The sequence below is a fragment of the Gadus morhua genome, chromosome 4 (genome assembly GCF_902167405.1).
Source record: "Gadus morhua chromosome 4, gadMor3.0, whole genome shotgun sequence".
Taxonomy (NCBI): domain Eukaryota; kingdom Metazoa; phylum Chordata; class Actinopteri; order Gadiformes; family Gadidae; genus Gadus; species Gadus morhua.
In genome coordinates, this window is record NC_044051.1 from 19,420,010 (window position 1) to 19,436,268 (window position 16,259).

The following is a 16,259-nucleotide window of genomic DNA, read 5'->3' on the forward strand; positions in this document are numbered from 1 at the left end:
CAAGAACAAGGTAACACCAACACACACAGGCGAGCCCACTATAGGTAGACCCAGTCACCTGACCGCCACCATGTCATCTCTAGTGGTCGTTCTTTAAGTTTAAGTTTCTTGGTTATGGGTTCATATTGTATAACTGTATTACATGTGTTTTTGTATCGCCGCTAATTCAATGACAAAAGTATCCGTAGATATTCATCATCATGTTTTTTTCAGATTGTTAATCCTACAGTAATTTGATGTCATTTCGTGTAGCGATTTTGTCGTTCAGTTAAAAATGTGTCGTTAGTTTTGAAGGGACCTTTTTTTGTTATTGTTTGCAACCAGTTTCCTTTCCCCCTCCACCCCCGACCGCTGGCCCACCTTCAACGGGCCCCCCCTCCCCTCTGTGGAGCCTCCCCACTCACTGTGTATGGTTAACACACTAATGCATTTCTACTTCCTGTTCTGGTCACCCTCTCAACTGACAATGATATGCCATTAATATCCTATCACGACTGGACTAACGCTCTCACGATGGCTGACTTGCTGGTAATCGGCCCGAGAATGCCATCCTAATCGTCTTGGTTTCGAGAGCAGTGCGGCCGGATTCTGATTGGCCGTCTGGGCAGGGTTAGAAGAAGGGAGGGAGAAGACACTTTGGCCTGTGTCATTGTGTTTGTGTTCAGCTATAGAAGTGCTGATGAATGCATCAATGTATTCAGTGTTGTACGTAGTGTTAACCCAGTGCTAGGTGCAGAAGAGTTGATTGTGTCCCAACGCATCCACACACTAATGTGCATATTGAATGCATGCATGCTTGATATAATCACACAAACGTGCAAGATTTTCTCTTCATTCGATAAGGATGTTGAATCTGAAGTGGTGCTTCAGTACCGTATCAGTTGTCGGTTAGAAACGTCATGTTGGCAATCCCAAGAAGTCCTTGAGAAGTTATTATTCGGGAGACATGGACTGGTTAATGGATAATCTGTCTCCCTCCTCCTGAATTTCATTGTGGAAAACTCACCCTCACCTGCATGTTCATCCATTCACCCTTTCCCCTCAAGGCTCGAGGAGCTTAGCACCTTTACAGAGGAGCTCACGGACATCTGATGAGTACCATTACCTGATTTCAATGGTTACCTTTGATTCGGCTGAACCCAAATTAGTTTCTAGCTTATCCTTGCATGTGCTAAGGATTCCAGGGAGGGAATCAAATAACTTGATAAATGGAGGTTTGCACGTGCTCGCACAAACGTTTTGCGCTTGGTTGGCAGCTGCTTGCGTCGAGACCTCTTTATGCTTCTCCACCCTGCCGCCATCTTTCAACGATTATTTCTTTCTGTTGGTGTCTTTTTGTGACAGTGTTCGTCAACAAACTGAACCAGCGCAAGAACTAGACCCAGACACCCTTCTGTTGTCCATGTGTGCGACTCTGGGCTTTTGGTTTTCGGTTTGTTTGGGTTTGTAGCGTTTTTTCATTCTCTCTCGAAATAACCGTAGGAGGCTTATTTATCACGTTTTGTGTTCCCCTCCTTTTTTTCTTCTTCTCCTCCTTTGTCTTTTTGTTCCCTTGTTTTTTCAATTCTCAACCCAACTTTTGTCCTGCTCTCTTCGTCATTGGGCTCCCCCCCCCTCCTCTCTCTGACTGGTAGCTTATGTCCCTGTTAGTATCCCCCCACCAGCCCCCCCCAGCCCCCCCTACCTCAGCCCCGCCCTCACCCTCTGCTGTTCCCAACGACTCCCAGTCTCCCAAGCAGCACAAGGAGCCCCTCTCCCACCGTCTCAACGACTTCATGGCTTCAAAACCCAAAATGCATTGTCTCAGGAGCCTGAGGCGTGGGGTAAGTGTGCGTTGGTGTTTGTGTGTGTGCATTGGTGTGTATGTGTGCGTGTGTCCCGTCGCTGTGATGTTGTCATCTTTTGTGTGCGTCCGCTCTACCTGTCCTCCCCCCCCCCCCCCCCCCCCCCCCAAATCGCTGGGTTCTTCCCTGCACCACTGCAGAGGTGAGGTATAGCCTCGAGCTAGCATTGAGGTATGGCGTTGAGGTGTTGGCTGAGGGAGCATTGAGCTAGCTTTGAGCTAGTGCTGAGTTAGCATTGATGAGTTAGTGTTGAGGTAGCATTGATGTATTGGTGAGGTAGTGTTGAGCTAGCATTTAGCTTGTGTTGAGGTAGAGCTGCGGAAATGTTGAGATACAATATATCTAGCATTGAGGAAATGGCGTTAAGTTGATCTAGAATGCCAGTAGAAATGAGTTGTTCAGGAAGCTTCAAGGTAGCCTTGAGGTGAAATCTAGATGGCGTAAAGGTAGAAAGGAGGTAGCCTTGAGATAGAATTGTGCAAGCATTGAGCCTTGAAATAGGGTTGACAGTTTCATATATATTTAGTCACTTCTAAATATGTTTAGATTTTTACTGTGCATAGGGAAATGAAAAGATGATGTTAGCGAAGGTAGCATTTCTATTCAACCCAAAGTAAGATTCATATCCCCCTGAATCCGAACACTTAAAGCCAGACCTCAACCCCATCAGACGGGCCTCCACCTGACCTCTGCAGTGCTCTGCCTCCTTTGTTTTGTCCTAGCTCCTCTAGCATGCTACCATAGCGTAGAGCTCGTTTGCACACATGACTTCTTTCATCTGTCCCACCAACACTCTGGTCTTTCCGCCCGCTAACTTCATGCTAACTCCATGTTCAAAAACCACCATCCCTCTCATCTCCACCTCATCAACGACGACTAACTAGAAGGGAAGAGCGATCTGCAACGGCTCGGCCGAGGCGGTTACCTCAACCACAGCTCTGTCGCAGCCGTCTTAGGAAATGAGATTGGCAATTTTTGAAGCGCGCGGAAACAAGCTCAGCGATTGGTGAGTTTAGCGAACTCCAACCTGCAGTTAGGTGAGCGGTGTAGTGGCAGGGGGAGGCCGCTTCAGTGCTTTGTGTGGCGGAGATCGATGGCCTATTTAGAATTCCTGAAAGGTGGCCTCAATAGAGAAAAGTGCTTACAATGCCGTCACCCATATCTTTATAAGGAAACCCCCTCTGTCTTGATAGTCAATGTAATCAGTTGGCTGTTAAAGGTCATTTTTTTTTCCTGCAGCTTTCAGTGAGCGCCTTACCCCAGAGCCTGGCGTCCAGGTTCCTTCCGGGTCTCTCACAAAACAAAAACGTTTTTATTTATACTCAGAAGATTAAAGGGCAAGGTTTCTACTGTGTGTGTGTGTGTGTGTGTGTGTGTGTGTGTGTGTGTGTGTGTGTGTGTGTGTGTGTGTGTGTGTGTGTGTGTGTGTGTGTGTGTGTGTGTGTGTCATAGAGGAAGCACGCGAGGTCAGCAGAAGAAGAGAAATCAAGCAGGAAGTGCACGTTTAGAATAGAGGAAGTGCTGCAATAGCAAAAGCTAGCATAGAGAAGCACGCCAGAGTGACACGTGAATGCATGAGTGTATCAAAGATTGAAAGATTATAGTTTGAACTTGGAGGGGAAAAGAGTTCAATGGGAAAAAAGAGGAGCGAATGTGAAAGATTTCTATAGCTGTGAAAGAAGCCTGTCATTGAAGGAATTGTTTGACAGCTCATTCGATAAGACAGCGAGGTGCTGACTGGAACCATACCTGGAAATAGACTGGCATTCCTTTTCATGTCATCGTAATGATCAATGTATATTGTTAAATGTATATACATGTTGTTTTAAGTTTTCAGTTTTTGTTTCTGTGTGTTTTTAGTAGCACTTAAGAATGAGACAGAAAATGTTTTCTATGTAAAACAGCATTAACCCTCACCATAGAAAATATGTACCGTATTTAAATCCTGTGTCAATACAAAGCTAAATAGATTGATCTGCAACCTTCAATGCTTATAGCTGTAGTTCCAAGTACGGCACTGTTATGTTGCAACAGTCAAAGCGGGGCACTGTTTCAATCATAATTTGCATAGTTAGAGATAGCAGGCTTGTGTATGTGTGTGTCTTTGCACAGTGTGTGCGTCTGTACAGATGTTTTTGCGAGTGCTTTGTATGTTTGTGCTGTGCATTGATGAAGATGCGATAGCCTTGTGGTTAGCCGCGTCGGAGGCGGCGCTGCTGCCCGACTGACTGTGAGTGTGTGTGTTCTCCCTGACGCCCACCGCAGCAGCCACGCACCCGCTCGCTTATTTATCACAAAGATCTCATGAAGAGGACTCTGGGCCAGCCCACCTGTGCTTACGAAGCCAGGCGATATGTTGTAAGTGTGTGTGTGTGTGTGTGTGGGACAATCCGTGTTTGTGTGTGTGCGCGCGAGTGTTTGTGTGGGAGCGTCTGACAGCCCAAGGCCATGCGCTACACACACAGTGGTATATTAAGTTTGCAGACCATGAATGGTTTATTTCCTGTTTTTCATTCTCGTAAAAAGAGGCGTGTGTGCGCGCGTGTGTGCGTGTGTGTGCGTGTGTGTGTGCGTGTGTGTGTGTGTGTGTGTGTGTGTGTGTGTGTGTGTGAACACATTGATCACATGGCTCGGACATGTGCAGAAATCCAAAGTCAAATGACCAGGGAGTGATGGTGCTGTCCTTGTGCATCCCCCCCATCACACGCCGCTCATGCCCCCTGGCCACTGGCTGTCCCTGTGCTGGCTGCAGACACGCAGAGGTCTGTCTGTCTGTCTGTCTGTCTATCCTGAGCATTCAGGGGGTCAATTCACAAAGAGACAAGCACCTGATACTGCTAAAAATGGTTGTGATTGATCGATTAGCCTACCCGGCGGTCTGCCCTCCTATTCAAATGGCAACCCCTCCGGCCACCGGGGCCGGTTGATACGAGAGGTGTAAGTGACACTTAAACCCCAGAATTGAGTTAGTGACTCCCGAAACCCCAAGAATTGACCCCTCCATACAGAGCTATGTCTGTTTAACTGCTGTTCCCATAGCTGTCTGTCTCAGTTGTCTGCCTGGCCTGCATCAACCACCACAGTCATGAGTATTACGTCCGTGTCGGTCTCAGTCGGTAAACCGAAGGAAACTGTTAGCCGCTGCAGGCTACATCCGGCATTGGCTCAGTTCCTGTTCGAGGAACTCAAATGGCCAACTCAATTATAGCCGGTAAATTGGTAACATAAAATACATTTATAGGAAGATGATCAGAAGGAGTTGTCTCGATGGGCAGACTTTGCCTGCGTCCGCGAGGTGAGAGGAATCAGAGCAGAGCGGAAGAGATGGAGGAGGCTATTAGCGGGCTAAAGTGCACCTGGCGGGCCGAGCTAACGCGGTTACAGGATGTATAGGCTCCATGCTGCTCACACAACAGAGAAACACGTACTAGAAAGTACTTCCTCGTTGCTCACCAAGAGGCACTCAGGAAACCGCATAAGAGGCCTGTCAATCATATTCAGCGCCATCTTTCTCCTTTTTTGGCTCCTAAGAGTGATAATATACATCATTCTGTGTTTATTTTTTATTTTTACTCTACTTAACATCTCAACCGAAGCCATTTTGAATATATTTGTCCACCTTACTCTGGTATTTCCTTATTTCGTTTGAGGACGTGCATCCATTTCAGCTGCAGCTCATCGTGTGTTCATCGTTACATGTGTTTCTACTGCCCTCTGCTGGCTGGTGTGATAAGGCAGTAGAAAGCTGGGGAAGGAATGGCTGTCTTTCAATCTCACTTTCTCACTTTCGTGTTTCTTTACAATTGATCTGTGTCACCCTCTCACCCAATCACACCCCTAAACTCAACGCCTGGCAATGGACTCCCAAGTAGGCGTTGACTTGCCGACTTCACATTTCCTATTTGTTGGTGAACTTCACAGATTCAAGAAAATATGCTAGGAAACAAGAATAAATTGGTTGGAATCAGCCTGATTAGTATACCGAATGCTCAAAGGGTTGCCGTCGATCCCATTTGAAATCAGAGGCATCTATAGACGTTGCCTCTCTCCCAAAAGACATGAATCCTCTTTTCATGATGAAGTGAAGTTCAACAACATCATCATCATCAAAACATCATAACTGTAAAATGACCCTATTCTACCCACAAAAGTACACAAAATGTCTTCCTCTTCTGATGTTGACTTTTGTATGTTATCTTTTTCCTCTCTCTCTCACACTCTCTCTCTCTCTGTCTCTCTCTCTCTCTCTCCTGCCTTCCCTCCGTGTTTTTTCTCCCCTCCTCCCCCATGAAGCTTTCTCTCAAGCTGGTAAGCATGACCGTGTAACCCATGACCTTAGCGGCATGAACGTAGCATGTACTCCCCCCTCCCTTCCCCTTCCCTCCTTCCGATAACATGTTGTTAACAATGTACACGTTGTGTTTGTGGGTTTGTGTATGGAGATACTGCATTTTATTTTTCGACTCAATACTTTTTTTCCCATAATTAATTTAAATCACATTTTTGACTTTTTGACACCTTGTGGTTGTCTCCCTTTTATTTGATTTTGTGTTTGTGTTCATGCTTTGCCCTCCCAACTGTGTGTGTGTGTGTGCGTATGTTTGTGTGTGTATGTATGTGTATGTGCGTGTCTGTGTGTGTCTGTGTGTGTGTGTGTGTGTGTGTCTGTGGTGCAGATCACCCTCAATTCCCACATCCGGAATCTCATTGAGGTGATCAGACTTGCGTAACATTAACGCTGTTACGTCCTTCTTCATAAATAACCAGTCCGGTAGTCCTCATTTCTAACCATTTGTGTGTGTGTGTGTGTGTGTGAGAGAGAGAGGGAGAGTGTGTATGTAGGGATCCTTCTGATCCATGTCTTCTCTTGTAGTTGGTTGCACTTTGTAGACCCTGCATGCCCTCCAATCAGTAGATGCATATTGCATATTCCCTAGATGCTGTCCTGGTGAATGCCTATCTGTGATTGGTTGCACTCGATCCCTCTGATCAAAACAATAAACCGTGCATGGCAATGAATGAGCTGCTGGTTGTGACGCTGCATGTCTGGTAAGTTGCTGCATGGGGGTGGTAGGTGGTGCCGGATGAGCAGTGAACCCCGACCTTTAGCCCAATGCATCCTGTGAGGATAAGCAGACAGCTAGCCGTCCCTGACTGATCCGGCCCTAGAGATGATCAGCAGCGATGCTGAAGCCAAAACTTAACCTCTTAGCTTCAGAGAAAAACATCCAGTGTTTGTTAATGGAAACTTCCTGACAACAGAACTGTTTGCATATACTCCATCTTTTTATGCCTAGCCATGTCTTGATGAGGAACGTGGAATTCTCCAGATGTGTAAGGACGTTCCAAGTCTTCTGACTCATCGGTTTAGATAAACCAACTGGATGAAAATCTGCCAAGACTTCTCACAAACAGAGTTGTCCTTTTAAGCACTGAGACTTATAGTACAGTTTTTAGATCTCAAATGTAAGATAAGATTTCCCTGTTTCCTTATTGTTTTTCCAAACAAACCAAGAGTTATACATATTTTAATAATATATTTGTTGACATTATTCCGTAAATAATACTACGAGGTATTAAATTAAAGGAATACTGCAACTAAATCAATCTCACCCTAGCTAGAAGTTGTCATGATGCTCCTAGCTTGAAAAATCGTCGAAAAATAACCCCTTCAACCCACAACCAGAGAACTAACACACGTCGTATGATCAATGGTCAGTTAGTCGTTATGTCTCCCCTCCATCCTAACCCTGTTGTTCCTCCGTCTCTCGCTGTTTGTTTGTTCCGTTCTCAGGGCTCTGGACCAGAAGACTTCAGCCACCTGCCGCCGGAGCAGAGGAGGAAGAAGCTGCAGGGGAAGATAGACGAGCTGAACAAAGACATACAGAAAGAGATGGACCAAAGGTAGCCATAGCAACTGTCAGCATCCACGGCATACTTAGCCTTTTCAGTTAGCCATGTGGTTGCCATCGGTGTCCAGGAATTAGGACACTGTTGTTGTTGTTTTGTTGTTGTTGTTTTGTTGACGGTGTTGTTATGTATTCAATGGATAGTCAACAGTATGCATTGTTATTCCCATGCCTTAGGGGGCGCTCTGCTGTTAAGGGTAACTTAAATGATATCCATTTTAACTCTGATTTACTTAGCGCCCCCTAAGGCATGCAAATAACAATGCATACTGTTGACTATCCATTGCTTACATAACAGGTGTTGTTATTATTATGATTACCTTTCAATGTTGTTTAAAGGGGACCTATTATGCTTTTTCGACTTGTATGACCTATAAACGTTGTTATAATGATTGATAGTCATGTTTAACCATACTAAAGTGTCGAATAATGACGTACATGCATTTCAACGTATTCCCTGCTGACAGTCTGGGGTGGCTGTGCAGAGCGCTAAAAACTCGGGACAACGTTTGCGATTCAGTTGTTCACATTTCCGGGAAATCATCTACGTAGATGCACTCCTGCCACGCCCCCATATGCCTGCTCAAACTGCCCGCACGCGCGCTTCAAGGAAGGTAACCAATCACAGCGGAGTTGGGTTGGCAGGAGGGGGGCGAGGGGGCGGAGAAGGACGAAACCGAGCGTTGACAGAGAATGCTGAAAGCGCCCAGATGAGAGGAAGAATTTTCCGAAAATCGACATCGTTTTTTGTGTATGGTTAAACATGACTATCAATCATTATAACAACGTTTATAGGTCATAAAAGTCGCAAAAGCATAATAGGTCCCCTTTAAAGTTGCTTATTTTTAATGGTGTTTTGTCTCGTTCGTTCAGGACTGCGTGTTGACTTGTTGCCGCTGTGGTTCTCGTGTTTCCCAGGGACGCCCTGACCAAGATGAAGGACGTGTACGTGAAGAACCCGGCCATGGGGGACCCGGCCAGCGTGGACCCCCGCCTCGGGGAGTTAGCCCAGAGCATCGAGAAGCTCCAGTACGAGGTGCAGAAGTTTGAGGTGAGGGGCTTGGCACCGCCGTCTGCACCGCGTCCCCTTTCGCCTCCCCTTGGCGCCCTCACTGAGCCCTCTTGTTTAGTTTGGTTTATCCGATACAACGTCTCAGAGTAAACAGCTCAGAGGTCCAAGTAAGACCGCCAGGAGGCTTTCCATGCTGGCCCGCCGTCTGCTCTTCCTTATTAGGAGAACCTGGAGTCTGGATGCTCTCTTTCATCTGAATCATCCTAATCCAAACACTAATAACATCTGAATGCCACATGATCCCACCTTAACATGATTTTGAACATACGGCTGCCTTGTTTACATTTACATGCACATTTTTACATTTAGTACAGTTAGAAGACGCTTTTATCAAAAGCGACTTACAATAAGTACATTTGTCAGAAGAGTTTAAAGCACTAGCAATCGCTAGTATTCCCTGTATACAACAAGATAGCTAAGATAAGATGCTACACAACTACTAAGTACTATAACTAAGTCCGACATGCAATAAGTGCATACATTAAGTGCCAGGACGTTTACACAAGATAATATCTAGATCTTTATGTCTAGATTTGACCTAGGTTCAGAAACTCGTGTGTTACACGATAGCCACAGCGCGTTGACATTGTTGTCAGCCAGAGGCCCAGTTCCATACCTCCGCTGGTGGCTTTGGAAACAGTTTGTCTACGTCTTCTCGTTGAATTTTTCATGATTCGCACACGTTTTCAAATGAATTTGAAGTGAGACCAGGGACACCGATTAGACTGAACCTGGCGACACTATTGGTTAAATACTTTGGTGTGGCTCTGTCTTAAGGGCTGGCTGGCCGAGGTGGAGGGAAGGATGCCGTCAAAGAGTGACCCCCAGAAGAGACAGAGCGGGCTGTACCAGACCACCGGCCAGAACAACACCCCCATGGGGAGCAACTGTGCCCAGGACAGAGAGAGGTATGGTACACTATCATACACACAAGTACGCTAATCAACTTGGAAGAATACACCTGCCCAAAGACCTTGTAACTTACTGTGTGGCTATACGTGTGTGTGTGTGTGTGTGTGTGTGTGTGTGTGTGTGTGTGTGTGTGTGTGTGTGTGTGTGTTACATCTTCACTTGTATGTGTGCCTGTGTGTGTGTGTGTGTGTGTGTGTGTGTGTGTGTGTGTGTGTGTGTGTGTGTGTGTGTGTGTGCGTTGGCCCGTGAACAGCCCGGATGGTAGCTACACGGAGGAGCAGAGCTCAGAGACTCAGATCAAGGCCCAGGCCCCGAGTGCCAACCCCGGGCCCCTCCCCACCTCCAGCACGCCCGAGTTTGACGACGAGTTTGACGAGGAGGAAGCCCTGCCCACCATTGGCACCTGCAAAGCCCTGTACCCCTTTGAAGGTACTGAGCGCCCGGGAGGTCTGAACCGGGTCAACACCCACCGTCACAACGCGGAGCCCTGCTTCAACCTGCTGGGTCGTCCGTCTCCAGCGGTGGTCTGGGGGTGGGGCCGCGGGAACAGAACCCCTCTCTGCGGGGGTGTCGCTGGGTGTCAACGAGGTTCAGTGCTGCCGTCGGTCCATCTCGGATGTCTGTCCGGACGCGAGAATCCGATACTCACCGCCCAGCTTTTAAACCGACATGCCTGCCGCAAGACTCTTTAGAGGCAGCGTACTTCTTGCGGAAAATAAGTTAGGTTATGGCGTAAGAACAAAATGAGGTGAATGCAGTGTTAAAGCGGAAATGCACACCTCACCAAACTTGTTTTTTGCGCACCTCTGAGATTTTGTAATTAAATGTTTAAAATTGAAATTACCGCAGTATGATTGGTCAGAAATTCAAGGCAGTTTTAATTTAAAACTTATTTATTTCTGCAACTGGGACTCCAATGGGATGTTCAGTGGTCAAACCGGATACTGCACTGAGAGTTCAACAAGTTTGTCCTCAGAGAACTACAAAAATCTTCTGCTGCCTGCTTTTCAAAGCTATCTTATAATCATGTATGGATTTAAAACTATCTGCACTGAAATGTAAATACAACTTAAATTCTCCATTGGAACCTAACATAGAAACTAGTTGTTATGGCCATCACTTTGACATTACAGCATACTGGGGACCGCTTTGCAGCTCATGAAAATCAACTCTCAAAGGTCAAAGCATTCTTGGCTGCTGTAACCGTATCCCCTGTAGCTCGCTGTAACACTCTGGGCTCTGCCTTTGGTCAACTGTCACTTGTGGGTCTTCAGCTTGTTCAGAAGGCAGCTGGAGACTGTTGCTATTTGTCGAGGCCAATAGAATGAATAGAAAGTGGAAAACTAGTCATTGTATCACATTACTAGCACGATGATAACATAAGGGGTTATGTTGATTCTTTGGCTGATTAGTTTGAAGCACACTCCTTCTTTGGTCAAAGCTGCTTGAAGGGATGATGCTATCTGAAGTTTCTGCGAAGTGTCTCCGCTCTTAAAAACTGGTTTAAATCGCCTTTGGGTATCAGGTATTTGGAACTGTAACTTGAATTATTAGATATTTGCAAAGTATATGTGGATATATATTGTTATTTTATTTACATATTACAGCATTAGCACAGAAATACACAAAAATATAATGTAAATTATTATTAATTTACATTATATTATTATTATTTATATTAATTATTTATTTAACAATTAATTATTATTTTTCATTATGTATCTTTTATTCTGTGGAGTGCTTTTGCAACCACATTTCCTAAAGGTGTGAATGCGTTATATAGGATAAGTCTTCGTGTGGTCCTGCAGACTTCCTCCCTCCCCTCAACCCTCTTTGCTGTGTGTCCTCTGCAGGTCACAATGAAGGAACCATCTCTGTGGCAGAGGGGGAGCACCTGTTCGTCATCGAGGAGGACAAAGGGGACGGGTGGACCCGCGTGCGCCGCAACGAGGACGAGGAGGGCTACGTGCCCTCGTCCTACGTCGAGGTCTTTTTGGAAAGCAACGCCAAAGGTGCTATGACCTACATTTAAGTCCCGTCTGTGTTATCTCTGGGCAGATGCATTTGTTTGATTGCTCGGAGGCAGTGGGAGGGATGGCGGCAGAGATGGTCATGGTGGCCGTTCTAAAGGAACACTTTTCGTGGCCGAGCACTCAACTTCCTGTTCCTGTTTGTGTTTTTGTTATTTTTGTTTTTATTTTGAAGATTGACTCATCCGATCTTTCCATTGTGCCTACCGATAGGCTGTCTCAGCTGTCACTCGGGCAGGTGTTTACACACGTGTTCTACTGTGCACACGCTGCAACGTTGAACAAGTGCAAACGCTCTATGAAAAGATTAGTTTTTCGTAAGATTTGCGTAAATACAAATTTGCAGAGCAACTCCTAACAGTGAAATGAAGTGGAATAACAGTGGAATAACCCTTGTGTGTTGATTTAACACATACAGAATACTGTATATTTTAAATTACACCACTGTATTATTTTTTGTTTGACGTTCCATCGCTGATGACCACCATCGCTCGCAAATGTCTAGCTGCTAGCTGCTACCTTTCTAGTTTTACTTATAAATATTAAGTCTCTTCAAGCTGCTTCAACGAATCACTGAATCCCATCAAGTGAATGGACATTCTACCGACAATGTGGACAATTTGAAGTCAAAAGAAGGCAGCACGCCTCTCAAATCACGATGTAATGGATTGTTTGCACATTTCTTTGCTCGGGCCATCGTAATGGAAGCATGCTCATTGTAAAATCGTGGGATCGGAAAAATGACATTTAAATCTGTTGTAAAATTCTGTATGAAAAAAAGTATTTTTATAGGCTCTTCGATGGAAGAACAAGCACATGTAAAAAATACCGATCTTGTCTCTAGCATGCTGTAGCCAAATAGTATCCTTGTTCGATAGTGATAGTTTAGTTTTGATTTTAATCTCAGTCATTATCCAACTTTTGATACTTAAATCCAAAAAATCGAGAAGAAATCAACCAATAGTAGTCAAAGATGGTGTGGTGCTAGTGTCAGTGCTTTTCCCCAAGACGAGTGGTCAAGAAATACAAGCCTGAAAATAAACTCTGCTAGGATCTATGGTGAGAATTAAGGGATTTGGGGTTCAGCATGTTTGGGGAAAAATCCACATGATTTCTTCCATCGGTCTATAGGACTTTTGCACATGTCTGCTGCCATACTTACCTGCTTTTTTAAATGTCGGTAAATGGTTGCACTGATATAGTTCTAGTGACTTAAAACATAATATGGAAAGTTCTTTCAAATAAAATGAATGCAACAATCATTTAAACATTTTATATATTTTTTTAATTCTATAACCAATTCTTCGTGAATCAGGATATCGTCTTTCAAGAGTTACATCAGTGCTGTAGACATTTCATGCCTTTTTGAGATTATTTGTTTGGTAGAGTCGATTTTGAAATGTGGTGCATGTGTTGCCACATTGTGTGATGCCCGAGCGTGCATCGCATCATGGCTTTAGCATGTTGTGTTTGGCAACTTTTAAGCTGGCTGCTGTAAAACATGTTTTAATGCCAGAACAGGAAAGACCACCGGAATAACAAGGAAAGCTTCTAGTTAAAGGTATCTTTTAAAAACGTATTTTAGAAAAAAATCCACCACAATTTCTTCCGAGTGATATTTCAAAGCTTTTATTGAATATCAGAATTGGTCAATGAAATCACAGCTGTACTTTAATAACTGCATATATGGTTCTTTGCTATATCATCTTGAGAGCTACCTAACTTTTTCTTTTTGTCATTTTCTTTCTTTTTGTTTGTTTGTATTTTTATTTTTGTGATTTCCAGATTCCTAAAAGTGTGAGGCTGGTCGGGGAATGGCAGGGCAAGCAGCCTGGGAGAAAGCCACCGTTTTCCTCGAGCGAGAAATATAAAATAGAACAGAACGCTGATCTTTAAGGATTCAACCAATAACAAAACAGTTGAAACTGACACCGAAACCAAAACAGTTTCCGAATTCTGTAGCGTTAAACTCAAGCCGTGTGAGAACAAACACATTTGACATCACACCTAAACAACAACAATCACCGATAATGTTACCTTTCTACAATTAATATTATTCTTATTACTATTATGATTATTATAATTTGCGTCTTTTTAGCCGTGCTTTGCTTCATGACCCAACTAACTCCGTGCCGTGCGTGGTCTTGACAGCAGCTCTTGGCTTTCTCGCTCCGATGCCCCACCCCCAAGTCAACCCCCACCCCAACCCACCCTTCCTGCCCTCCACCCGCAGCCCGAAACAGGCAGGGGGAGGGCGTGGTCAGAGAAAGGCCTAGGACGACCACCCAGAATGCCATTTTACCTCATATGATCGAAGCATTGGAAGAAGCCCGCCACTCCCATCCTACCACGTGTGTGTGTGTGTGTGTGTGTGTGTGTGTGTGTGTGTGTGTGTGTGTGTGTGTGTGTGTGTGTGTGTGTGTGTGTGTGTGTGTGTGTGTGTGTGTGTGTGTGTGTGTGTGTGTTCGGGAGCCTATCTATGAGCAAGGCCACGCCCACCTCATCACCACTCATTCAAGTCCCTCCAAAGTCAGCTCCCCTGATGTTTTCTTTTGCCGTTTTCAACCGAGCTTGGTTCTAACTTATCGGACTGGATCTGACCACGTATTCCACGTGTTTCCCAACTGCATGAGTACTCCCCATGCCCCTCATTCCCCATGCCACACTATGTATGGCATGGTTATCAACACAGGGACATGAATGCCACCATTGGTTGAAAGGACGATGGATCCACATCACTGACCACCTCCACCTTTGAGTCTTCCTCACTGCCTCGCCGCGGGGGTGTTTGTCCGTCTCTCTCTGACCACACCCACTAATCACCTCCTCTCCCCGAAACCCCAAGAACCCAGCCTCAGGCAGCAGAGCCTGAGCGTGTTGCCCCCTGGGGTGGGGGGGCTGTACTGCATGCTTGCCCTGTCTCCTCCTCGCTGCTGAAAGACCAGCGGTCCCCCCCTCCCTCCACAGCCTCTGGTCTTTCTGCTAACCCCCCCCCCTCCCAATGCCTGTCTTGTCTTTTTTAATGGATTAATGAACCTGTGATGCCGCCTTTGTTTCGGGGTTCTGTGCCTGTGGTCGTCTTTTTACTGTTTGTTTTTGTATTTTTACAGTTTTTGTTTTGTTTTGTTCTCTGTCTGTCCGTTAGTGATCGAACCACAACGTTGTTTGAGAAATCATGTCTGTTTGTCTGTTTTTTTTATTAACGGTTGACTGCAGTGATTTTTTTTTCACTGATCACATTGCCACACACAGTATAGAGACCAAGCCGATATGAGGGTCTCTGGGTGATGTGGCGCCTGACATGTGGTCCACTCTCTTCTGTTATACTGTAGATGAACAGTGTTATGTGTTTGTATGTGATATGTGGAGTGTTGAACCATGGTTTTAGTTTACAGGTATCCCTGTGTGGACGCAGGCGTTACAATCGCCCCCACATGAGACAAACAATCCAAAAACAACTAAGCCCCAATTAAAAATCATCAACAGTATTGATCACGTCCACAGCCTGGTCTGCTACTGATTATTGTATATTGTATATAATTATATACTGTGATTAACTCCCTGATCATTTCTCTGCGTCTGTGGTGGGAAACATGAGACATTAGCAATGTGTATGGAGTATCATTCTATCACTGTTTTATATTGGAGAATGCCACTATCTCTGATATCAATGGAATGGAGGTATAATGTTCATAATATAAATATATATAATAATACTTAGGGGCATAAAATAAACAGTTTGTTTTTGTGGATTTCAAAGAATAATGTCCACCATTTCGCTTTATAAAGGCACATACATTATCATTTTTCTTTTAACCTTTTTTGTGTCAAGTCGAATAATTGTATGTCTTTTGGTTTTATTTTTATTGCAAGAGTGTGCTTTGAAGCTGGATGCGTACGTTGAATCGCTTGGCGGGTCGTCAGTTCTTCTTTAATAACAGTGAGGCTGAGGTCCCTTAACTGCATTCCACGCGGCAACATCATTAACCCATTACGATCATTGACTGAAGAGCCACTGCTGAAAGGTTAACTCAGTCAACACATGTGCTAGGTTTTAAACAGTATGAATTAAACTTATTGAGTTCTTTATTGTCATTCAAGGATTACATTGAAGCTCTGCTTGTGGCTATAAAAGCTCTAAAATACACACGTTTATTTGGGTCCCAGTAACCTCACAACTGGATTTAATAAGGCAGAGTCGCCGTGCGTTTAATAATTAACGTCATTTTAAAAAGTTTTTCAGAATTTTGGGTCAAGACAGAAGATTTATAGCACCCAAGTACACAAACACACACATACACGCACGCACGCACACACACACACACACACACACACACACACACACACACACACACACACACACACACACACACACACACACACACACACACACACACACACACACACACACACTGAGAAAGAGGCGGACAGTGTGTACCTCCTAGACGCCGGAGCGGACTGCCTGTACAGAAGGAATTTGACACGTTGGAGT

At 44.9% G+C, this 16,259-nt stretch overlaps 1 protein-coding gene across 16 annotated transcripts in view; it reads left to right on the top strand.

Moving 5' to 3' along the window:
- Positions 1–15,862, top strand: part of fnbp1b (formin binding protein 1b) — a 49,688-nt gene extending 33,826 nt beyond the window's left edge. For 3 of the 16 annotated variants that reach the window (XM_030354025.1, XM_030354023.1, XM_030354027.1), the window contains exons 9-17: positions 1–10; positions 1,635–1,823; positions 6,138–6,152; positions 6,521–6,556; positions 7,639–7,748; positions 8,672–8,804; positions 9,603–9,733; positions 9,991–10,166; positions 11,591–11,769. The exon at positions 1–10 is cut by the window's left edge and continues 182 nt beyond it. In XM_030354025.1, the coding sequence (XP_030209885.1) occupies positions 1–10; positions 1,635–1,823; positions 6,138–6,152; positions 6,521–6,556; positions 7,639–7,748; positions 8,672–8,804; positions 9,603–9,733; positions 9,991–10,166; positions 11,591–11,769 (979 nt within the window). Of the gene's footprint in view, positions 11–1,634; positions 1,824–6,137; positions 6,153–6,520; positions 6,557–7,638; positions 7,749–8,671; positions 8,805–9,602; positions 9,734–9,990; positions 10,167–11,590; positions 12,131–13,552 lie in introns of those variants that run through there. The other 13 variants (XM_030354020.1, XM_030354021.1, XM_030354019.1 and 10 more) reach the window with 13 other exon arrangements.
- Positions 15,863–16,259: the final 397 nt, after the last annotated feature.